Source organism: Chionomys nivalis, chromosome 9 (assembly GCF_950005125.1).
Source record: "Chionomys nivalis chromosome 9, mChiNiv1.1, whole genome shotgun sequence".
NCBI lineage: Eukaryota > Metazoa > Chordata > Mammalia > Rodentia > Cricetidae > Chionomys > Chionomys nivalis.
The window spans coordinates 14,207,647-14,233,592 of NC_080094.1; the positions used below are offsets into that span (position 1 = coordinate 14,207,647).

At 41.7% G+C, this 25,946-nt stretch overlaps 1 protein-coding gene and 1 long non-coding RNA gene across 2 annotated transcripts; one reads left to right on the top strand and one right to left on the bottom strand.

Moving 5' to 3' along the window:
- Window positions 1–798: 798 nt before the first annotated feature.
- Window positions 799–14,572, bottom strand: LOC130881910 (uncharacterized). The gene is made up of 3 exons (XR_009057760.1): window positions 14,560–14,572; window positions 2,929–2,981; window positions 799–952 (listed from the first exon to the last, which is right to left on the bottom strand). It is a non-coding gene; the product is annotated as an uncharacterized LOC130881910 (long non-coding RNA).
- On the top strand, window positions 8,142–9,492 carry Semg1 (semenogelin 1). The gene is made up of 2 exons (XM_057781753.1): window positions 8,142–8,214; window positions 8,483–9,492. The coding sequence occupies exons 1-2, from the start codon at window positions 8,142–8,144 to the stop codon at window positions 9,490–9,492; spliced, it is 1,083 nt and encodes a 360-aa protein (XP_057637736.1).
- Window positions 14,573–25,946: the final 11,374 nt, after the last annotated feature.

Sequence of the window (25,946 nt, forward strand, 5' to 3'; positions counted from 1 at the left end):
GATTTGATCCTGTGCAGGTATTATGTATATAGTCATAGCTGCTATGAGTTCATATGTGTAATGGGCTGTTATGCCTGGCAAATACTTTTTCACAGAAGATACCTACTACCTCTGGATCTTTCCTTTCCCATCTTCTAAGATGTTCCCTGATCTATAGGGGTAGGGAAGTATGATATCACTATCCCGTTTAGAACAGAATACTCTGACATCTTTTAGTTTCTGCACACTGGCCAACTGTGGGGCTCTCTATCAATAATCTGTAAAAGGAATCTTCTCGAGACCCATTGATCTGTGGGTATAAAGATAAAACATAGGAGGCCGTTTATTACTTTGTACATTTAGCAGAATATTAGTAGTGGTTTTACCCTAGGGTCCATGATCTAGTGAGCCACAGATTTAGGGACCAGTTAAGAGTACTGGGAATGAGTTCCACCTTTTGGAGTGAACTTTATTTGGGGGGGGGGGCGGGTCTTGAGACAGGGTTTCTCTGTAGCTTTGGAGCCTGTCTTGGAACTAGCTCTTGTAGACCAGGCTGGACTTGAACTCGTAGAGATCCGCCTGCCTCTGCCTCCCGAGTGTTGGGATTAAAGGTGTGCGCCACCACTGCCCAGTCTGTAGAGTAGACTTTAAATCCAAGCAGAGAGTGGCTGGCTACTCTCATCATTCATGTCACTCTTACGCCAGCCGGATGATCTTGCTAGGGCAGTTGTTACTGTAGCTTGCAGAGTTCACTGCTGGCAACAACGTTGATTACTTTTCTCTCCCAATAATGGTACACAGACCCTTCCAGCACTTGAGTTCTCCATGTCCCTGACTCAAGCATGTGGAGTCTTCTGCAGAGTCTTAACATCAGATTCTGGATGGTAACAAAAAGCAATGGCGATAGCATCTAGGGTTTTTTGGGTATCTCTACAGCTCGAAGAACACTGTGGAAAATGGGGTGGAAGAAGAGCTGGAAGACAGAGGAAAGGGCTCAGAAATGCCATCTTCTAGGCATAGCACAGACACTGCAATCAGAAGTTTGAACAACTAAGGGTGGCTGTATCGGGTATGCACAAGAATGGGTCAACCAACAGTCCAGCGAGAATGTAGGAGGGACTCAGAGGGCCCTGTCCTTCACTGATGAACCATTTTCTCTGCGTAGATTCAAAGAATGGGAACTCATGACTTTCAGTTGTGTAACCCCTGGTGACCCCAGCAGGCTCCAATAGATAGTCCTAATCCCATAGTCACACTGATGTCCCTGGTTAAACTAAATGGGTCACACAGCAAAACCAAAGATCACAAATCTGGGAAAGGGACAGTTAGGTAGGGGAAGGGGCTGATATAGTTGAAAAGGAGATAAGAGGGGGGTTGTGGGAAGAATGTAGCCAGAATACATCCTGTACATGTGTGAAATTGCCAAAGAACTAAATTCCCAAAATAATTTGTTTCTCGGTAGTGCAAATACTAACACTTTTACACAAACAGCTTATGTTTGGCTTTAATGGGTAGATGCTAACAAAAAGGCAACTAAAATTCTTATAACACAAAAGGAAATAAAATGTCAAAACTTAACATGTTATATGCTACTTTTTTAAAAAAGGCAAATAATAAATAACAATTCCAGACGGATCTGAGACCTTAATGTACAATGTGAAACTCTACAACTGCTAGAGGAAAATACTTCCACGTATGAGTTAGAAAGTGGCGCCCTGAGAGAGCTCCAATAGCTCAAACATAACAGCAAAAATTGACCAAGTTAGAATGCATCAAATTAAAAATATTCTGCAGACCAAAAGAAACAATGCCCAGAATGAGAACACAGCATACAAAAAAGAAAAAGCCTTTGCCAGATAAATTCTTAGGGGACTGATACTTTAAATATATTTAGAACTCAAAACTTTTATCCTAAAACCTAAGTCAGCCAATCAGTAAACAGACAAATCAACTGGACAGACACTTCTCAAAGAAGGAGTAAAGGGGCTAGCACAGTGGCTCGGTGATTCAGTTCCCAGCACCCACAGGGTGGCTCACGACCACGTATAGCTCCAGTTCTGGGGTGTTTGACACCCTTTTCTGACCTCTGAGGGTCTCTGCCTGTATGTGGTGCACATACATACACGCAGGCATACACGCTTACAAATAAAACAGGTGTTTTATTTTGCTTTAAGATGAAGTACAACTGATCAGCAAATACATGAATAATGTCCAATATCCTTAATCCTCAGAGAGGGACATACTGGCGAGAATGATAATGAGATTTCCTTCATATAATCTTTTATTTTTGAGAATTTCTTACATAGATATATATGTGAGCACAGAATAGGGACTCTGGGTGAAGAAAGACAAGCAGTGAGAGGTGGAAGAGAACGAGACGAGGCAATGGAGGTGGAGTGTGAGCCAAGTACACGAAGTGCATGTGAGGAAATGTCACAAAGAAATCCATTCCCTGTGCTGTGCTGAAGAAAGAACATAGATAAAAGCACCAATCATCAAATCTGAGATAGGAGAGCTACGTGGTACCCTAGGAATCTGTCTAATCCTTTTCCATTGCCCTACGCCGGCCTTCGAGATTAGACTGAGAGTGTGCAACTAACATTGAGCACAGTGCCTGTGAGCTCAGAACTTACTGTGTGCCAAGAACCAGTTCTTACTGAGCTTAGTAATAAACAGATAGGATGATGCTGATCTTATTCATGGGTCAAAGAACAAAGTCCTGTCCAGTCCTCTGAGCCAAAGACACAGATAACACAAGGGGCTTAGAGTTTGTGAAATACTACTGCTGTTACTACTAATAAATGATAATAATAATAATAATAATAATAATAATAATAATAAATTTAATTAAATAAAGTAAAACAAAGATGGGAAAAGGAGAACCAATCAGCATAGAAAATTAATGTATTTCTAAGATGAAACCTGTGATATGAAAAAGGAAAGTAGTACCTGGTGGAGCCTAAGCCCTCAGCATGGCGTCTTGATACTCAAGGGAGGCCATCCTAGAACAATGAAGAAAAGAGGATGACGGTAAAGTGCTTCTGACAACTTTATTTTCTCTTGGAGAGAGTAACAGACAGTATGGTACTTTCCTTAAGAATATCTAGAAAACCTAAACGGTATAAATATCACGGAAAAGAACAGAAATGTATCTAAAGGTTCCTGCCCTGGTCTCACACCTTAGGTCAAAGGGATTCAGTATCCAGCAACATCGTGAGACACTCATCCCAGCTTATTGGTCCTGCAGAAGCTTCCTTGAGATTCTGGAGGATGGAGGACTTGGAGGAAATTGAACTCCCACTGAGTAAAAGAACAAGAAGAGAAAGAGGGACAGTCAACAGAATGGTCCCATAGGTCCTCCAGAAAAACAGACACAAATGTCGTTTATAGCTACCAGGGATCTGCTCCTCTAACAGTGGCAATCAGGTGGGTCCCAAGAGAAACGGAGAGACCCCAAGAAGTTGCTGTATTTTCCAGTCTTTCCTTGCAGTGAGAAAAGCCTGATGCAAATGACTTAAAATAGTAAAAGATTGGTTCTGCCCTGCAGTTTCCTAGGCTTCAGTCCATGGTTGGTGTTTCACTGCTGTGGGCCTATGGCAAGGGTGAGCAGCACGGGCGTGCACATGTGACAGAGAAATTCCTCACGTGTGATATCAGGCCAGTAAGCAGAATGGAGGAGAAATATTGGGAGGGGGGATACACCCTCCCAGTGGGTACACCCTCCCAGTGGGTACACCCTCCCTAGGCATGTTTGCAGGGGTCACTTCCTCCAACTGGGGCTCAATTCCTCTTTTCCATCACTTCCCAATAATATCATCAGGGAATTAATTTATTAATGGATCAATTTACCAATGAGGTCAGAATTATCAAATCACAATGCTTTCTTGGTGATGGGATCCTCAAAATGAGGACCAAGGTTTCCGCATGTGAATCCTTCTCAGGACACATCATATCCAAACCACCGTGCAACTGAAGCTCAGGAAACCTTGGGCGTCCTCACCCGGAAAAGTCATGGTTAACACCATCTTCTCTAAGCCACCATCACCACATTTCCTATTCATCCACGGTATGGGTCCATAAGCCTTTGCATTGGGCACACCTCCCTGCGGTCAAAGCACCTCCTGCTAACAAGTCTTCAATGTTTGAGCCTATGGGAGGGGTTATCGAGATCTACTACAGCGTTGAGTTTATCAGGAGTTCTAAGAAGAGTTCTAAAAATATCTCCTTTCTCAATTGACTATTCCAGCAGCTTCCATCTCAGGGCTCACAGGTAAAGTGCAAGTGTAAAGGGCTAGGACAGAGCTGGCTTCAGCTAGTTACATCCTGCTGGAAGTGGACATTCCCAGAACCAGGATACTGGGCAAGAACCGAGGATGCTGTATCTGGGGAAAGTCTCCCTGTTTGTTGTTGCTCTGAGAGATTCGAGCAGAGCACCTGTCACATAACACACCTCATATGTGTGATTCTTCCTTGGTGATCAATATCACTCCTATGTTGCCAGCTGGGGTCTTGTGGGCGGCCTGTGGGACACTCTGGTCTGCAGTTGTAATGGGTATGGCAAGTCTGCCACTTGGAGCATATTTAGACTGTGTGTTAAAAATGGATGTAGCCACCCCACTTATCAGAGTGTCAGTGGTGGAGGAAGCAAGAATGAGCACAGCCCAGGCTAGTGGATGCTATGCAGAGTTACCTCTGCTTTCCTCCCGGGAACTTACTAACATCTTGTTCAGATGGGAAGTACTTTCCTCATCTTATTTGATAAACTTGTAATTTTTCTGATTTCTTTTGTGCTGAAAAAAAAAACAACATATCTAACTATTCATTTCTTATACTCCTAAAAATATAATTTCAAGTTTTTTAAAAAAATATATAACTTTTCTGGCATTTGGGTTTTTTTTTTTTTCTGACTTGAATCAACTGATTCCTTTCATGTTAGCTGTCCTGAAACACTTGGAAACTCCTGATTATATGGAGTTATGGGGTGGGGCTGGAGAAATAGCTCAGCAGTTATGAGTACTGGTTGCTGTCAGAGGACCTGGGTTCAATTCCCTCATCCACATGTCTGCTAACAAGCATCTGTAACTCTAGTTACAGAGGATCCACACCCTCTTCTGGCCTCCACAGGCGCTGAACATATATGTGGCTCACGGTATACATGAGGGCAAAGCATCCATTAATATAAGACAAAAAAATTTTTAAATTTGAGTTATTAAAAAATTGAAATTTTAAGATATTAAATTAGAAACAACACCAGACATGAAAGAATAAGTATTGTATTGTTTCACTTGTACAAGTACCCAGGATGATAACATTCCTAGACACATAATGGATTATAGGTTATGAGGGCCTGAGATGAGAGAGAAATGTAGTGTTACCTAATACCACAGATTTGGATTGTAATCATGAAAAACATCTGGAGATAGACACTGGCAATATGAGTGCACTTAATAGCATGAAGTTGAAAATAAAAACTAATTACTACAGTAAATTTCATGTCACACATATTAAAATATCATCCACCTAGTTGTAGACTGATTCTGCACACCCAGGCACGGCATAGATGGTTGTGCAACCTGCACAGCTTTGGACCTGACCTGACTGGGGCCATTACTGGAAATGAACAAAGGACAGAAAAGAGTCTAGAAAAGCTGGGATCAGGTGGCCATGCACGCTGATGAAGACACGCCACCAGCCGAAACTTAAGTGCATTGATTTTATATGGCGTGAAGGAGGAGGCAGGTAAGCTAATCTCAGTGAGAGGTCTCTGCAGGGGAGCAGTCTCAGGTTGGCGACATCTGGATGAGGAAGCCGTGCGTGGTAGTTTCTGTACACGCTGGTTTTAGGTAAAGGTCAACAATTTATCATCATCCATACTTGGGCCAAGTGAAGGCCTTGCCATTCCCCTGGGTCTGAAGTATTGGTGTCCTTGCCATGGCCATGCTCATGTCAACAAGGCGCGTTCACCCAGGACTTCATCCCCTCCACACAGGCACTGACCTTAGGCTAAGTAATTTTGGATGGGTTTTTGTAATTCCGTGGTATTCGTACACTTTAGGGTTTCTGCCTATTCTTAGGATAATTTATCTTATTATATTTTTCAAGTTGCCAAATAATTTCTTACATAGATATAAGCAAAGCTCTTAAATTTCCTTTTCTGTTCCCAAGCATATTTCACAACTTCTGAGTTGGATTTTGCCATCCTTGTTAATAATAAAATGTTTTCAAAAGAAAAATGACCTGTATTTTTTAAAACTATCCAGCAAGAGTTTTACTGTCATTCTCCAGAATCAGTACGTCTTATTCTCCATTTGTTTTTCTATCCTTCCAACTGCTCACTTCTCTTTCCATTCTCCACCAGCATATTGAATGTTTAGATTTACATTTTCATTTCAATTCATACTCTTCTGGTATGTATAGCATAACTGCATGGCATCTGTGACCCTCAACTTCCTGGGTTTTGTTCACAGACATTATTCCTGAGTTTCATCTGCATTTCATAAAGAGATTTGTTCTTAATTCCTAAATATGATCAAAGTTTTCAGATCCTGTCCTTATTACCTTTGATTGAAGAATTTCCTGGATTTCTCTAAAACAAATAAGAGACATTGGAGGGGAGATAGGGTTGATTGGACACAATAAGCAATTGTATATGAGAATCATTTCAGGGTGACTCACTGGTCTCCCGAGGGAAACCATTACTTCCCTCTATAAGAGGTCAGAGTGGCTCAGTGCAACTCAAGCATTTTATTTAAGCGTTACATTTATTGTATGCATTTTCTTTTTGTAAGGGCCTGGTTTGACTTTTTCTTTGCCTCTTCCATACAGTATTACCCAGAATGTTGGGTGGGATGGCTGAAAATATGTTTCAAGTAGACTTCCTCCCCGAACTACAGCCATATGGTGGAGTATGAAGCGGAACACACTGCAGGGATGTTCTCTTCCCCCAAGAGCATGTCCGCAGTCCTGTCCTTTGGAAGGTGTGTCTGAGTCACCAAAGTCCATGTTCTCACAGTCACACAAAGCTGTCCTTCTAAACAAGAAGGCAAGTCTTCCATCTTGTCTCAGGATGCTAGTGGCATCACCAGTGGCGAAGTGTTCACCACAGCCCTTTGCTAGTGCAGCTGGATAACGTTCCTATAGAGCTTTCTGGATTAAAATACTGGGGTTTATTTTTTGTTGGATTCCATGACATACATTCAGTAAGGAAAGCAAGACTCTTTCTCGTTTTTCCAATAGTGATTCCTATCACCATTCAATTGTTGTGATACTTCCCCCTTTCAAATGCCTCTGCACTTCACCTTGCCTTCCAGATACACCACAAGCTCATTCCACTGCACACACGGACTACCTAAAATGCCACAGCTAGCAAACCATCACGACCATGGCGGTCTTGTCTTACCAAAGTTAGCAGAGCAAACTAATCATAAAAGCAAGCACCCATATCTCTCTTAGATAAATATAGACATTGGCACATCAACGTTTATAGTTATATAGCTCAGAGCTACTTTTGGGCATTGATGTTCCCTGATTTTTTTTTTTTTCCAGAGCCAAGGTTTAAATCAAGAGCCTCACACGGGACAGGCAAGTGGTCTACCATATAGCTACAGCTTCAACCTCTCCATTTATTCTTCAAACTTTCTATTAGAGGTTTCCTCTTGTTCAACTCTTCCTATGTTGTTCTACACATGTGAATGCTTCTTTGTATGTAAATGAGAAACTATGTAAAACGCCATGTAAAACTAGTTGCTTCGTGGGCTTCTTGAGATAGCATGCTAAACAGTGCCAGAATGGAAAGAACATCACTACACTGTGACTAGGAAAACTCGCTCTGGCCCTGGCTACCTTCAGAGCATGAAAAACATCGCTTCCCCACTCTAGTCTGGATTTTGTTTGAAAATGCAAAGAGTGTGTGATAAACTCAGAGGGTTGATAAATATTTGCTGAGGCTATGACAGAAAACATTGCGTCCCTGCACTAAACCCCTGGGAACATTACCAATGTCCCCAACTGTGCCGAGGGGAGGAAGTTGACATTTAAAGATAATAATAAAAAAGGGGGGGCAGCATCTTTTGTAGCCTCAGCCACATCAGTGGTACACTCAGCTAAAGAAGATATAAATGAGCAACTCAGCTCAGTTCTCAGTGAAGGCACTTCCTGACAAGATGAAGTCCTCAGTCTTCATCCTCTCTCTGCTCCTCATTCTGGAAAGACAGGACGCTGTAGTTGGGCAGTATGGTGAGTATAGAGACGGTAGCTAGAGAAAAGTCACTCGGGGAGAGTATCCTTCACGGAGTGGGCAATTCCTTCCATAGGGTGATCTTTTTGATGAGACTTAATTCTTCTCTACCCAAACCCAAATCCCTGGAGGAAACATCAACAGTTTTATGAGACAATTTTTGGAATAGGACTCGGAATGAACTATGCAGATGATATAACAAACATTCTTATTATAAATTACCAGGTGGAACAAAAGGTGGCTTCACGAAAGGCGGCTTCACAAAAGGCGGCTTCACGAAAGGCGGCTTCACTAGTAGCTCGTCAGGATTTATGGAAGGTCATGTCAGTTATGGGCTCAAAGGAGGCAGTGATGATGCAGCTGAAGAAAGTGTTTTCATGCAAACAAAACACCAAGTATATGGCCAGGATGGTGAAATGTCACAGTCGCGTCTTTCACAAGAACATACAGGAGTAAAGGGGGCTGCACTTTGTCGTAAAGGACAAGTGTCCCAACTAAAATCCCAAGAATCCCAAGTGAAATCCTATGGACAAGTGAAATCCCATGAATCTCAACTGAAATCATCCTATGGACAACTAAAATCCCAAAACTCCCAAGTCAAATCCTATGGACAAGTGAAATCCTACGGACAAGTGAAATCCCATGAATCTCAACTGAAATCATCCTATGGACAACTAAAGTCTCAAAATTCCCAAGTAAAATCTTATGGCCAACTAAAATCCCAAGATGCCCAACTAAAATCCTATGGTCAACGAAAATCCTATGGTGAAGAATCACAACTGAAATCCTATGGTCAACTAAAATCCCAAGAAAGCCAACTAAAATCCTATAGCCAAGTAAAATCTCAAGATACCCAACTAAAATCCTATGGTCAAGCAAAATCCCAAGATGCCCAACTAAAATCTTATGGCCAAGTAAAATCCCAAGACACCCAACTAAAATCTTTTGGCCAACAAAAATCCCTAAAAGGTTTTTCTCAACAAACTAAGCATAAAGGATTTGCTATGAATGAGGAGCTATCACAAGTACGCAAGCAATATGATGATGATGAGAGTTCTGTGCAACAAAAGTCTAGCCAGGTAAAAACAGAGGAAGATTTAGCCCAATTTGGACAACAACGCCAGTTTGGACAAGAACGCTCACAATCCTATAAAGGATATCTTGAACAGTACAAAAAGAAATCACAAGACCACTATCAACAAAGAAGAAATTTTAATCAAGATAGCTATTTTACAAAGGGAGGGGCAGACCTATATCAAACTCAACTCAAGGGATAATGCAGTCATCGACCAACTAAAGCGCAAGATCAATATCAAGGTATGTTTCTACCAATAGGAGAGATATTTATCCCGATGCTTACATGTGGTATATAAGGAAGCCCTGGGCCCATCATGGGATTGATACCCATTTGTTCCTATCAGTAGAAGTATTATGTTACAAATTTCGAGAAAGATAACAAGCATGCCCTGGAAAAATGAGTACTAGGTATGAGAGAAGCAGAGTAAGCTACCCAGGTTAACAACGGGTACTGAACTCTGACATTAAGGAAGTATTTTTCAGGTTTTTTTTAAAACCTAGATGGAGTTTATATTATGAAATCATATTTAACATTTTATGATATAATCTTATTTTTTCTTATAATTTGACTTGGCAAAAATTGGTTTCTTGCTTATATTAACAGAAGGTATTATTGGAGATCTTTCTCCACACTGGGGTGTTCTTGAGTCCCTGTTATCTCTGTTTTCCACCAGAACCACAGGGTTAAGGATTAGTTTTCTTTTCCATCAGATAGGAGATATGATTACATAGATCTCTGTTTGGAGCAGACACTATTTTCAACTGTCTGCCTAATGATGAGCCTGGTAGAGTCCAATGGACAGTCCCATGCGTGTGGTCATGTTAGTGGCCCTGGTTAGACTCAGCTGGTCATAAAATGAAACAAAAAGACATGATTGTGAGAAGGAGACTTGTGGGGAGAAGTGGGGTAATCAAGATGAACAGAAGATAGAAGATGGCAGGATTGGCAGTAATCAGAATACACCATATATGAGTACGAAAGTCTCCAAGAACAAAGTAGAAGGGTTTTTTTTTTTTTTTTGCTGCTGCTGCTGTTGTTGTTGTTGTTGTTTTCTTCTTAAATCTGTGCTTGTGACACAGGACGAGTTCAAAAGTGAATACAAGGTAGGAAGTGTACAGAGGTCACTGCTAGACATCTGCAACCTTGGGAGTGAAGCCTGAGCCTGAGCAGAAAGACAGTGTTCACTACTTTGTTTGCATTAAGAAAGGGAGAATAACAAAAGCCACGGACACACTTGAGGACCGTGGGAGTTATTAGCGGCTGAGCACCCTAATTTGTAGAAACTGGTTCTGGTAGAACTGAAAGAGGCCGACACCCATTCATTTACACCTCAACTTCTGACTGCCCTTGTTTACCCCTTCTCTTTCTAGGACTCACCTCTCCAGAGTCAAGTCTATGATGCCTTCCAGAAGCCACCTGTAATGTGGTCCCAGATCTCTGGTTCATGTACAACCTTCTACTCACGTTTGCTTTTCTGTATGACTTCTAACCCCGGAGCTTCCTCAAATGCTTGCTTTCCAATAAAAATATAACTTTCTGCATCACTTGTTTTTGTTTACTGACGTCTGATTCCTACCAATATCTGGGTTTGGGAACACTCCTGGTGAGCAGTTTCAAAAAGAAGAGACAACTGTGTAGCATTGGGGGAAATAGCAATGAAATCCACATTTGTAGATGTCTGGGTCACACACAAAAAAAAAAAAAAAAAAAAAAAAAAAAGCTACTAGAGCTGTGCCTGACACCCCATGAGTCACCTAAAGTCAACTTTAAAATCCCTCAAAACTTTTTCTAGCGGGTCTTCAGAAACTGACCACCAGAATTAAAAGTTCACTGGCCCAAAAAAGTTGGTTTCCAGTTGCAACTCTGTTACAGAAACATCGATTTTCAGGCTGGAGAGCTGGCTCAGCCATTAAAGGTTCAACTCACAATCAATATAAGAAATATATCAACTTTCAATTTAAATTGTTTTTCTCTCTGAGTTAAAGTCCACCATTTATATAAAGGAACATTTCCTCCGATTGCTTTAACTTTGTCAAATCAAGTAAGGCTTTCACACTTATATAGCCCCACAGCCAGGAACTGGACTGGCAGATCACTTACTAGTACATTTGATACTTATGAAAAAAGTAGAAGGACTCAGTGTTATTCAATAAGACTTGCCCCTGCTACCACAGCCACAAAGAAACATGTGCAGGCCGCAGAGACATTTTCACTTGTATTCTGGAAGGTTTAGTCACTTCAATAGGTATGGGGGGGTGGGTCCTTTGCTATAAATTTGAAGGGTTTGGGTATCTCTCTGGATAAAAACACAAGAATTCTGCTGAAGTCTTGAAGCAGAATGGATATAGGGAGCTAACATGTAGCGGAAACAATACCTCACTCAGACACCAAAGGCTATCAAATAAAAAGCCTTGTTCCAGGTATGGGTTATATCTTTTTGAGTCATTAGCCATGGGGATAGCACCCCCAACATTGTAAGCTATTGCCATTGCTTCTAGTTACCCTTACCATAAAGTTAAAGTAAGACTCTACCACTGAAGACACTACATACCTGGGTCATAGGACACACAGAAATCAAGCTGAGACTGATCTGGAAGCTTCGTCCTATTGACTAGCTTTCACAGTGCTTACTAGGGAGGAAAAGTCATCAACACTGTTATACCTAGCTGTGAACCCTATGGACTAGAATAACAAAACTGGCCTGGTAAGATAAGGCTACTAGTGTAATGGTGGCACAAATGCTATGAAAGTGATCAGTCAACCACTTTCTGATTGAACTTGTGTCCCACCCACAAGATGTGAACCAATGCAGTCAAAAGAGCTGTGGAATGTTCATACTCATCCCGCATTTGTTCCATAATTTTATTCTGAAAGTACATAGATGTGGGATTGCCCTTTGGATGCTCTAAATATGTTTTATTATCACTGGTTAATAATATGCTTTGGGTTTATGGAAGTGCAGAATAGAGCAAGGCAAGAATTCCAAGCAGAGATAGAGGAGAAAAGAAAGTGGAGTCAGGGAGACACCATGTAGCTGCCGAAGGAGACAGACTCCAGAACCTTACCGGTAAACCATGAGCCTTGTGGCAATACACAGAATAATAGAAATGGGTTAATTTAAGATGTAAGAGTTAGTTAATAAGAAGCCTAAGCTAAAGCTAATAGGTCAAGCAGTGTTGCAATATAGTTTCTGTGTAATTATTTTGGATCTGGACAGCCAGGAAACTAATGAGCAACCTCCGTCTACACTACATTACTTATATATTTTCACAATCTATAAATGGAAAATAATTCTGTCCAGAATCAACAAAATCACAACTACTATTTAATCATAATGATTTAAGTGATAATAAATAATATATTTAGTTTTGAAAGTAGGCTGTTAAAAGGTAGATAATTTGGGGGTAAAATAAATAAATTTTCACATGTGAGAAGAACAGATACTAGCCAGAGCTGGGGCTGAGACTAACTAAGCTGATAAAATGCCTTCTAAGCACAAAAGAGGCCCGAAGTTCAGCTTGCAGCCTGATGTATACACAGAGAGAGCGCTAGCTATCAGGTGCCAAGGTTAGATTATAATAGTTTGAACTGACAGTTTACCCACAAATATATGTTTGATGTTATTTGCAAATAAAACCTTTAGAAAGAAAGAGTCTAAAGCTGGGTGGGTAGTGATATGGGGAAGATCTAAGAGGAACCGGGGGAGGGAAAAACAATCAAAATACATTGAATGAAAAAAATTAACTATAAATAAATAAATGTAACCATCGAAGACAAAATGATACAGGACTAGTTTGACCTTCCATTTTTATTGACGGGACCCTCATTTTTCTGAAATTGGGTCTTACTATGTTGCCTAGGCCAGCCTTGAACTTGTGATGCTCCCATCCCAATCTCATTAGTGCCTGGGATGACAGGTATGTGTAACCAGACCCAAGTGCTGGTGTTCTTTTGAAGAGAATTCCTTGAGAGCTGAGGTACCTTACACACACGCAGACCTAAGTTCAATCCCCAGCACCCATGTAAGACTGTCAAGCATTGTGGTGCTCACTTGCAATCCCAGTGCTGTGGAGGCTAAGGCAGACAGGTCCCTGCAGATTGCAAGACAGCCAGCCTAGCCCAGTTGGTAAGCTTCCGGTATTGAAAACGCCTGTCCTCAAAGGCCTTTCTGAATAACAGCAGGGGTTATCTTCTGGCTTCCACATTCATACACAAGCAGCCACTAACACATGCATAAATCTTGCAACTGTGCATTAAAAAAGAATGCCTTGAGAAATGTGGTACACCTACAAAGAATCCATGCAGAGGAGAGACTGGAATAATAAAATTTAGTCTTTCTGGATCCAGCTTAATTCACTTAACAGTCTCCATTTCTAGCAAACGACATAATTTCATTCTTTACATCCAAATAAAATCCTATGTGCATATGTACCAGACTTTATCCATTCATCTGATGGGGGAGGTGGTATCAAGGCTCTTTCATATCCTGGCTATTGTGATTAACAATATCCAAGCAGTAAACATGGGTGTGTAGGCATCTCTCTGGTATGATACTTTGATTCCTTTGTGTATATGCCAACACATGGCAGAATTAGACCAATCTATTAGTTCAACTTTCTGGTTTCTGAGGCCCCTTCATACTAAGTTCCACATTGGCTACAACAGTTTATACTCAGACCATCAGTGTGTAAGGAATTCTCCTCCCTGTATCCACACTAGCTTTTCAACTCACATGTTTTCTTCACAATAGTTATTATGTTTCCCTCAGTATCTGGACAAGATCATCAACCCATAGTATTTCCAGAGAGGCTGAATCCTCTAGCCCTACTCTGATCTAAAGAAGACGGACACCACAAGAGGACAGAAGGATTTCCCAGCTCCGCGCCTGACCCCTGAATGTTTGCCCATTTGTAAGATGAAGAGTTTTCTAGTATGCCCTTTCCTGAAATTATGACACCAAGTTTCACTTGGTACTGTGGTTATATATCTGGTGCCCATTCATGCCACTTGGTATTTTAAGATTCTGGAAACACACACACATGTCTGGACAGAACACAATCTTCAAGGCCTGTGCCTTAGGTTATCAGTGATTACCACTGCTTTGGAATGAACCAGGGAGAAATGGCATCTGGTCTTAGAGAAACACTTGGTAGCTCTAGAGAGCTCTAGGTCTCTAATGAATAGCATATCGGTTGATCTAGGGCAAAGCAAAGAGCGAAACCCCAACAGACTTGGAGGCATCTTACAAGGCATCCCAGACACTCACCTTAGCTGTGTTCTCTTGTTCGTTTCACTCAGTTAGCAGACCCAGAGCTCTTCAGTGCCCCTTCTGTTCTTCACCACGCAACAACAAAATGACTCATGGTTATCTGCCCGAGCTACCTGTGGATGAAGGAATGCAGAGAGGCATATCACCTCCCATTCACCTCTAAGTTTTCTATTTGTTTTTCTAAAAGAAAGCATGAATGAAAGAGGTAGATATGGTTTGTTCAGCTCCCACATAGACAGAGTAGTCAAAGAAACAACATAGGCATCACTTGCTCAGTGGGTGTAGGGGTTTATAGACTACACTTCTTGGATTCTCAAAGTAAAACTGCCACAGAGATGAAAAGCTGGATTCTTGTTGCCACCCCTCCCCCAGCTTCCTTCAGCATTGCGTCATGCGAGGTGACTCCTATCAGGACTTGGGTAGTCTAAAGAGCATTTGTGATGTAGGTATTAGCAAAGATAGGGGCATGGTAAGCGGTGAGCATTCATTTCCAAGGTGTTTATTACAAAGTTAGCTGGTTTGACTTTGAAGAGAAGCGGCAATGATGGCCCTTGCTTTGGACACGTCTCACTTGGCATCTTGACCAAGGAATACATGGCATCCGTGGGCACAGACATAGCACTGAGGTGATGTGGGATTTCCCTCTGTATGTTGTGAATACCATTGGTTAATAAAGAACTGTCTTGGGCCTGTACAGAGCAGAACTTAGTAAGGTGGGGAAAACTAAGCTGAAGCTGGGAGAAAGGAGGTGGAGTCAGGGAGAAGCCATGTAGCCCCACCAGAGACAGATGCCAGATGGAACTTTACCCAGTAAGCCACAGTCACATGGTGATACATGGATTAATAGAAATGGGTTAAGAGTTAGCCAATAAAAAGCTAGAGCTAATTGGCCAAGCACTGTTTGAAATAATATAGTTTCTGATGATTATTTCAGGGCCGAGCACCCGGGAACCAACAAGCAGCCTCCCTACCACAATACTGAGGAGCTACACAGGGACCAGTACATGTTGATTTGACAGTGAGTCTACATACTCTGGTCTCCTTATTTAAAAAAAAAAAAAATTGTTTTTTATTTATTTACATGTATGTGCATATGCATGCAGGTACATATGAAGGCCAGAAGATGGCATCAAATCCCTTTGGCGTTGGAGTTACAAGCAGTTGTGAGTGCCTGATAAGGGTGATGAGCAGAGCAGCAACTGCTCTTAACTGCTGAGTCTTCCCTCTAACCCAGCTTTCCATATTTATAATCTGTTCTCTTCACAGTGGATTCCAGGCAGGCTTCCTAGTGACTCTGTGAAATGGCTAGGTCCTTTACATGTTACCTGGCCCAGAAATGACTTTTTTGGAATAATGTTCTTCTATCTGGGTAACTGATCATGTGAAGGGCTCCAAAGAATCATTCCATAGCCAACAACCGCAACCGATGGGAGTCTTATTGCATTAAATGCTTGACATTCATTGAACATAAGGTATACATGGGTTGTTTTCATATATTTTTGTGTTTGTATATATACACATATGTGGGGGGGTATACACACATACACTTAAATGGTCACTGTGCTTAAGCCTACCAGCAGAGTCAGGATCAAAGTGGCTCAGAGCCCCTCCAGACCCACCCTCAGCACCTGAAGCAGCGTCTCCGCTGGAGCTGCCCTCTTCAAACTCCGTCTCTGAGAACGCCTGCTAAAAGTCAGCCCCTCCTTGGGGCTGTTCAAGACCACGCCTATAAGCTACTTAAGGCCTGGTAGCCATATTTGCCATGTGATTCCTCTTGAACCCTCCTGAGGGTCACCCAGGACTGCTTTGTTCAGATTATTCCTGGTTTTATTAATTTGGTTTGATTGGCTTATTACATCAGCGGTGGTGGCAGAATCCCATTAACCAGGGATTTAAAACTTATCACAAAGGAATCTCTCTCTCTATTTCTCTGTCTGTGACTTCCCCTCCCCTCCCTCTCCTGAATCCATCAGATATACCCTTGTTAGGAAGTCATATCTGTACCTTTGTTCTAATCTCTAAACTACCACAGACACACTCAGACTAGGCAAAGCTTTCACCATTATCTCTGAGGAAACCTGCCAATCTTATCTTTGATGTGATGAGGAGGCCCCTGATCAGCTTCGGAACACACTGCTTGTTCTTCATCAGAGAAGGCTCTGTCGCCAGGTAACTGCCATCACAACACTGGGTGAGTGCTTTTATATCCCGCTCTGCTCTGCCGTAGATGTGCTTCCCAATGAGTGAATTGATCCATGTGACTAGGTGAGGAGCCCTCTTCCTCCCTTAGTCCAATCAGGGACTGTGGAGTGGCTTGCATTTTCTCTAGGCTGAACAGTGGTTGTTTTACTGTTTTTCATCCAAGGATGACTATGGAGCCATAAATGAGCAAGGTGCTTCTGGCCACAGACGAAAGACCAGGTCCTGGCGCATACTAATGTGTTAAATTCATAACTGAAAGCAAGGTATACAGATGGGTGATATTTGTTTTCTCCTTCTCCTGGATACTTGGATCTGGTACATAAATGCCAACTCACTGTGAATAACTCAAATGTCATTTTACATAACCTAAACTGAACCATATACATGATTTCTCTCCCTGTCATTTCCTCTTTAAAATTTCCCTTATAATCAGATGTACCCACCAAAGACACTAGAAAATTCAGTTACAAAGTTCAGAAAATACCCTGGGTTCTGGTCTTCTTTCACAGATGGCATTGCTGAGATTCAGAGAAATCTTGAACTTTGTGAGTTGAAGACTGAGCATGTCTGTTCAGTCGAGAGGGGAACTTAAGTCCAGAAGATGGTTCTATGCTGAGATTTTCTGAAATCCAAAAGACTAACAGACATGATGTCTTAGTTAGGGTTTCTATTGCTGCAATGAAACACCATGACCATAAAGTGGGCCGACACTTCCACATTGCCTTTCATCCCTGAAGGAAGTCAGGACAGAAACTTAAACAAGGGAGGCATATAGAGGCAGGAGCTGATGCAGAAGCCATGAAGGGGTGATGCTTACTGGCTTGCTCCCCATGGCTTGCTCAGCCTGCTTTCTTATAGAACACAGGACCACCAGCCCAGGGATGGCACCACCCACAATGGGCTGGACTTCCCCCACTGATCACTAATTGAGAAGATATCTTACAGCTGGATCTCATGGAAGCATTTCCTCAACTAAGGCTCCTTCTTCTCTGATGACTCAAGTTTGTGTCAAGTCGAAACATAAAACCAGCCAATACAACTGACCCCTTGTCAACTTGACACACAAACACATCACTGTTAAAAACACACCCTTCCTTAGTCAGTCCACTATCTCACATTAAAAAGATAAAAGTCCCACAGTCTCAAACACATTAACACTTCAGTTCCTTTAAAATAGCCAATCTCTTTTAAAATCCAAAGCCTTAAAATTCAAAATCTCTCAACTGTGAGGTCTTAGTTCTCAGGTCCTTTACTTCAACAGCAAATTGAACACCAGGTTGGAAAAATGAGTTCTGTGTCTCAAGAAATAGTATGGATAAACTGTCAAACATTGAATCAGTGTTCTTGGACTGGCTCCAAAGTAACCAGGACTCACTAAGGTCTGGAAATTTGCATAGTGGGTCCATCAATAAGCTAGGAATCACCAACAATAACCATGATCTTCCTTCCCTTTTCAAACTGCAGCATGATGGTATTAAGAAAGTCAGAAACACAGATTCAGGAACTTCAATTCTTCTATGGAGTCATCAACAGTTGTGATGCCATCAGGGCTGGTATCCTTCTGCTGTATACATTGGACCAGACATTCCAGAAGCTATTGTATTTCTCCATCCTCCTACGAAAAAGCACAGACATGTCCTCGACGACATATTAATATAAGATGAGGTCCTTTCCATAATCCAGTGCAAGGGTCTTTCCACTTTGCTTTAGCAAAGGTCACTTTGGTGCTGTCATGCCAAAATCTGTCCATAGCAGATTGCTCACAGGCATCCATATTCAAGAGATTTAGAGTAAAAAGGCGTCAGATGCACCAAATCCAATTATCTCCTCTCTACCTCCCTGAATTTGATTTCTAGTTTACACTTTTGAGAGTAAAGTTAATTGGGCAAGCCTCTGTCCTGTCTCTACCATGGAAACTCCATTAGGAGAGTGACTCATAACCTTGATTTCTCCTTCAAAATAATTACTCCCAGAGTAACAAGAATCCCTTGCATAGTGGTGCTACTTCTCCCCAATAATAATCCTACAGTATCTTCAGTAAAGGCCCATAAACTCCAGCAGGGGAGAGCCTGATCCCCATTTCAGGAGTTAAAACTGTGTAGATGGAAGAGCTCAGATGGAGCCCTGCACTGCCCGAGGTTGCTCTGCAAAGGTCCTGAATGGATTTTCTTGTGGGGGGAGATTGCTGGACAGTTCATAGAATTGCCTTGGGGCCTGAGGCAGCCCTTCTTTTCATTTCCTAGCAAGGGGTTTCCTTCATCATCTCCCTTTGATCTGCAGTCACTAATTCAATGTTTTCCTCTCCTGCATCTCTGTCACAATCCTGGTTGCCCCGGGCTTACTCTCCTATTGGGACATTGCTTGATATCATGTCCCATAAGGCTACACAAAAAAACATCTTCCAGAAGGTCCTGTAGCTCTCCTTCTCTCTGGGCCTTGATTGCTTTGTTGGGGAAGAACATCATCAACTGCATCTCCTTGGGAAGCAGTGGATATAGCCAGTCCCTACGTATATGTGTGGCCAATATCTGAACAGATCCGATATAACCAGAGATGTTACCTTTCTTTCTAAAAGACCTTAAAGCAGCTTTAAATATAGCATTAGTGTTCTCAAAGGCTAGCTGTTTAACATCAAAAAGTCCTGCTTCGCTCTCTCCATTTAACCTGCTTGATGCCTGCATCAGTCTGCAGACAAAGAACTGAAACAATTCATCAGGTTCCTGTTTTATATGAGACAATTCTTCAGTCTGCTTTTTAGAAGATGGAAGTTTATTCCAGGCCTTTTTGGAAGCTGCATTAATTTGAGCATATGCTGCTATATCAAAGTCTAACTGTTCATCTGTTTCTGTGTAAGAACCCTTACTTACAAGCATTTCCTAAAAAAATAGGAACTTGTTAGGCCCTATTTCTCTCAGTTGTGACCTGAGACTGCAAACTCGGTTTTCCACAACAGGTAGTCCCTTCCTGACAGGCAAACTTTGGCCAACTGCTTCCAATCCCCCAGGGCTAGAGCTTCTAGAGACATATTTTCCAGGAGCAACTAGGTAAAGGGAGCTGTAGGGCCATATTGTGCACAGACTGCTTTTAATTGAGTAGTTTAAATTATATTGGAATATGTGCCCTGACCAGATTTCCCTGAGCATCTCTTTGCTCTATAACATCTTCCCCTCTGTAAGCAGCCTCTCTAATGCTAGCTTGCAAGGGATATTCAGTTCAGCTTTTCCTAATATCCTTGATCACAGAAGAAGAATACGGGATAATATGTGCTCTGTTGTTTAAATGCTTTTACATTTCTACCAACAAAAAAAAGTTTATCTTAAAATATATATAAAAAAAACTAAGGTGCTCCCACAAAGCCAGTCTCATAATCTGCCAAGAGGCCAACAAAGACTAACGCAAACCAAGAGCCTATCACACAAGGCCAAGAGCCTATCACACAAGGCCAACATGGCAAATGAGAGCAGAGCCTCCAATAGCTGTTATTTCTGCCCTATGTAACTTAACCCCTTCTGTGATAAAGTGAGGTCGCTCACCAACTCCCAAGGTCTGCATCATAGCACTCCACATCGACTCACCCCCTGCCCCTGGGTGGCTGGGCACAGTTGGGGATAATGGCCACAGCCCCCCACGTACAACATAAAAGACATATACACGATAATTAATTAATTGATTGATAATTTACAAAGTAATAATTTTTAAATTTGTTTTTAAAATATAGTATCTCTAGTGAACTTCTTTCTCTAGGGAAGAAGCAAGTGTGAGCAGTTCCTAACGAGTAAGGAGGTCCGACAACAGCTTCTCAGAGTCCCTGATTCCCACCACCTTGATTCTCATCCATTTCCCAGGATCCAGCTCTTAAATCCTGAAGGAGGCTGCTCTTACTTTTAGGCTCTAGAAATCTTGCCTCTGCTTCTATATCACAGTCACTAGATGAGAAAGGGGTGACTAGACCTTTGGCTTTAAGATCATATCTAGCAGCAAGGGAAGCTTTTTCCTAAAATAAATAAATAAATAAATAAATAAATTTATTTATTTATTTTATATCCCAGCCATAGTTTCCCCTCCCTTTTCCTTGAAGTCCCTCCCCCAGGCTCCCTTCTGTTCCTACCCCCAACTCACTCCTCCATTTTTCTTCAGGAAAGGGCAGGGTCTCCCACAAGTATCAACAAAACATAGCATATCAAGTTGCAGTAAGGCTTAATACACATCACCATGTTTTAAGACTGGATAAAGTGGTCCAGTGTGCCCTGTTCCCACTGTTAGGAGTTCCATACTAGAACCAAGCTACGCAATTGTAATATATATGCAGAGGGCATAGGTCAGTCCTAAACAGGCTCCCTGGTTGTCTGTTCTCTGAGCTCCTATGAGCCTAGGTTAGTTGATTCTGTGAGCTTTCTTGTGGTTTCCTTGACCCCTCTGGTTCCTACAATCTTTTCTTCCTCTCTTCTGCAGGATTCCCTAAACTCTGCCTAATGTTTGGCTGTGGGTCTGCATCTGTTTCCATCAGTTACTGGATAAAGTCTCTCTGATGACAGTTGGGCTAGGTACCAATCTGGTCATAGGAGATGGCCAGTTCAGTCTACGTATCCACTGTTGCTAGGAGTCTTAGCTGGGGTTATCCTTGTAGATTCCTAGGAGATTCCCTTGCATCAGGTTTTTACCTGGCCCCCAAATGCCCTCTTTCTAGTAGTCTCCTTCAGTACTCTCCCTCTCCGCCCCCTACAACCTGATCGCTCATGTTCCCACTCCCACCTGCCCTGGGTCCTCTCATGAAATTTATTCTATTTCCCCTTCCCAGAGAGATCTGGGTACCCCCCATGAGCCCTCCTTGTTACCTAGTCTCTATCCTGTATGTCATAGCTAACATCCACTTATAAGTGAGTACATCCCAGCTTTGTCTTTCTTGGTCTAGGTTACCTCGCTCAGGATGTTTTTTTGTTTTATTCTAATTCCATCCATTTGCCTTCAAATTTCATGGTGTCCTTGTTTTTAAAAGCTGAGTAATATTCCATTGTATAAATGTACCACATTTTCTTTTTTTTTTTTTTTTTCCCTTTTTTTTTTTTTCGAGACAGGGTTTCTCTGTGGCTTTGGAGCCTGTCCTGGAACTAGCTCTGTAGACCAGGCTGGTATCGAACTCCCAGAGATCCGCCTGCCTCTGCCTCCCGAGTGCTGGGATTAAAGGCGTGCGCCACCATCGCCCGGCATACCACGTTTTCTTCATCTATTCCTCAGTCGAAGGACACCTAGGTTGTTTCCAGGTTCTGGCTATGACAATAAAGTTACTATGAACACAGTTAAACTTCAAGTCTTTAAAGAAAGAAATTGAAAAAGATATCAAAAGATGGAAATATCTCTCATGCTCATGGATCAGTAGGATTAACAAAACAAAAATGACCATCTTACCAAAAGCAATCTACAGACTCAATACAATTCCCTTTAAAATCCCAACACAATTCATTACAGACCTTGAAAGAAAACTCAAATTCACATGCAAATAAAAAAGAGGATAATTGGGACTGGAGAGAGAGGAGAAGAGGAGTGGGGGGAGGGGGAGAGGTGCGGGAGGAGGGGGAGGGAAATGGGAGGCGGGGAGGAGGCAGAAATTTTTTTTTTCAATAAAAAAAATAAAAATAAATTAATTTAAAAAAAAAGAGGATAGGGGCTGGAGAGATGGCTCAGTGGTTAAGAGCATTGCCTACTCTTCCAAAGGTCCTGAGTTCAATTCCCGGCAACCACATGGTGGCTCACAACCATCTGTAATGAGGTCTGGTGACCTCTTCTGGCCCACAGGCATACACACTGACAGAATATTGTATATATAATAAATAAATATTTTTTTAAAAAGAGGATAATTAAAACAATCCTGTACAATAAAAGAATTTTCTGGAGGTATCACCATCCTGATTTCAAGTTCTACTACAGAGCTATAGTAATAAAAACCACATGATATTAGTGCAAAAAAAAAAAAAGGTGGATCAATGGAATCAAATCAAAGACCCACACACCTGTGGACACCTGCTTTTTGACAAAGAAGCTAAAATTATACAATGGGAAAAAAAGCGCATCTTCAACAAATGGCGTTGATCTAACTGGATGTTGGCATGTAAGAAAACGTAAATAGAATCAAGGGAAGCTTTTAATGAAGTTATATATACACAGAGCAACGAGGCATGAGAAAGGGAAGAAACACAGTAGACTTAGGAAAGGTGGAATAAGGCTATCCATAACCTCTCTCTGGTCTTTAATTCTTAGATTTTCTCATTCTTATTTCCTCCCTTCTGTCAGATCTGGGTTCAGTTATTTTCCTTAGTTTGTTTAAAATGTTTTAAGTGTGTGTGTGTGCGCGCACGTGCACGCATGCACGCATGCACTGCACAGGTGTGCAAGTAGACATAGAATGAGCCATGTATGCAGAATGGAAGACAACCTTCAGGTATTGTTCTCTGATTCCATCTTGGGATCTGGAGATCAAACTCAGGCCCTCAAGTTTGCACAGTAAGTGTTTTACTCAGTGAGCCATCCCACGGGCACACATTATCCTTAGTTTTAAAGCTATGTTAATAGTCTCTTCCATGAATCACAGCTACAAATCATTTTCTCTGGTCAGTTGTGGTTTTGACAATTTATTACTTGAACATATGTTAGTTTACCTATTTATTTTCTGATCTTCCTTTTCTTATTGATACCTTTATGATTTCAATCTTTGTAAATAGACTGAACTTTACTGGTGTTTGTGTGGCCTCTCTTGGAGACTGTTCCGTGGGAACTTGAGGAAAAATGTACTAATACATTGTAGTGTTTCTGGTATAATACTTAATACATGACTCAGTTGTAATTGATCGGTATGCTGTTTAAGTTCTGTCTATATTGGTGCCACATCTCATTTCAGACTTCACTCTACAGCCTTCAATTCAGATGTCTGCATCATCTGGTTGGGTCTCTACTGACAACAGCATGCTACGTACATATTTCAGATACTTACATCTTCTCTATGGGTAAATCCTGGTGCAAGGGTCCAGAAGGCTGACATCCAAATTTGACATACAGATGGGGCCAGGGATGCTTCCCTCCTCTGCTCTTCTCCATCCAGGCCCCCAAAGGATTGCCCAATGCTCCTCAAGTCAGGAAGGTCATTACAATATTAACACTCTTATTTTCTCATGGCAGCTGTGGGTTAGTCTGTTTTCTCTGATGCCACCTCAGTTCTCTTGTTGCTGTTCTTATCCTTTAGCTTGTCTGCTTCTAGGTACTGGATATTTTTGATTACTGATTAACAACCTTTTGTTCAGCTTCACAAACTCCTTTTAGCCTTTCTTGAAAAACAGGTCTTGAGGAGACAATCTCCTTCAGTTTTTATTTCTGCACAAGTGTTTCATCTCTTTCATTTACTGAGGATAGGTCTGTGGGGTGAGTATTTTTGATTGGCATGTTTCTCCCTTTGGAAACGTTAGTATAGATCTCATCCTGTCAGAACCATGCCTCTGGGGAGTCGCCTGCCACTCCCACTGGAATCTCCTTCTCTGCTGGCCACTGTTCTCTCACTGCCTTCACGTCCTCTCTGTCTTTGATCTTTAGAATTTTGATCAGAATTCATGGTGTAGAATAACCCTGATAGAAGAAATTTGATCTCCTGGACGTTTTTATCTTTCCTCGGCTTTACAAAGTCTCCTGGTCTTGTTTCCTCAAAAGATTTAAAACAAAATGATTTTCTCTGCTCTCTCCTGAATACCGCTGACACAAACATTTGCCCTTTCATGTTGTCTGGGGAAGCATTCCTCTTCTTTTTGGCTCTTTCTTCCATGGTGACTGTATTTTCGAGCAACCTGTCTGTGAATTCAAAGACTTCGGATTGATCAGCTCTAACAATGCTCACAGTAGCACAAGATCATTCCACGTTTTCTAACTTTGGTAATTCTCCATGGATTTTAAAGCATTACTTTAGTCACTCTGATAAATTTCTCCAATAAATTTCAGTATTATTTCTCTTAATTTTCTTGAAGTTCATTTCGATTCTTCTAACTTGAAAATTATTTTCAATTACTGTGGAGTCAATACTGTCCATATATTCACATTCAGTCTCTGGCATTTTATCTTCTCCAGTGGGCAATGCCATGTTTCCCTGATTGTTATTGATCTTTACCCTACACCCACACCTTGAATGGAAGAAGTATGCATTCCAGTCTTTATATTCTAGCAGTATCTGAGATTGTCTTTCAGTAGGAAGTTTGTCCAACAGTTCCCTGCAGACTGTGAGAAATGATTCCTATGTTTGTGACTACTGCAGTCACTGTGGTCCTGGGGACACCCTCAGGCCATGACTGACATAGGTAGCTCATCCTAAGGGGAGAAAGGAAGTAATCCCATGAGCTTTGAACTTGATTTAGCAGCATATTGGAATTCTGTGGCTCTCAAGACTGACACTGACTGCTGCTGTCATGCAGCTGTGACACAAGCTGGTGCTCAGGCAGGAAGCACATGCGTCCATCTATATTTGATGTAGAGGCTAACACCATATGAATCACCCAGGAGACAGATGTATGAGTCTGTGCCTGGTGCTAGTTTTTAATGTTGTACATACAGTACAAGAGTCTGAGATGGAATTATTTGAATACAGTCTCCTCATTCCCAGTTTGTTGTCTATGTATTTCATACTAATGAGAATGGGAGAAGGGTATAAATGCAAAACTGTCCCTTCTACCTCCATGATGGATTATCTCTCACTATTAACAGGTTTCACTTTGTCTTCCCCATGCAAGTATGTTATTGTACTTTCTCATAGTCATCTCTCATTACCAACCTCAATGGTTCTGTCTCTTCCCGCATCCGCTTTTTATGTCTTGTGTATTTTTTAAACCTTGATTCCACATGACCTGTCTTGAAGCTCACATTCTTTCTTCTGCTTGATAAATTCTCCTACTGATGCTCTCTGTCAAAAGAAAACACTGTCTTTGTCTTTTTGAGTCTGGCTTGAGCTCTGCAGGTCCCATCCCATCCCTGGCAGCAGCAGCAGGGACAGAGACACAGCTCCACACTGCCACCTCCAACAGCTGAGGAATCCCTTCAGTGTTTGGCAGACCCTGACTCAGGTGAAACTGAACCCTTGTCTTGACACAGAACAGAATTCCAGTATAACCCAGTATGAAGCAGAGTTGGGGTTTGTTAAAAGACATTTTTTTTTC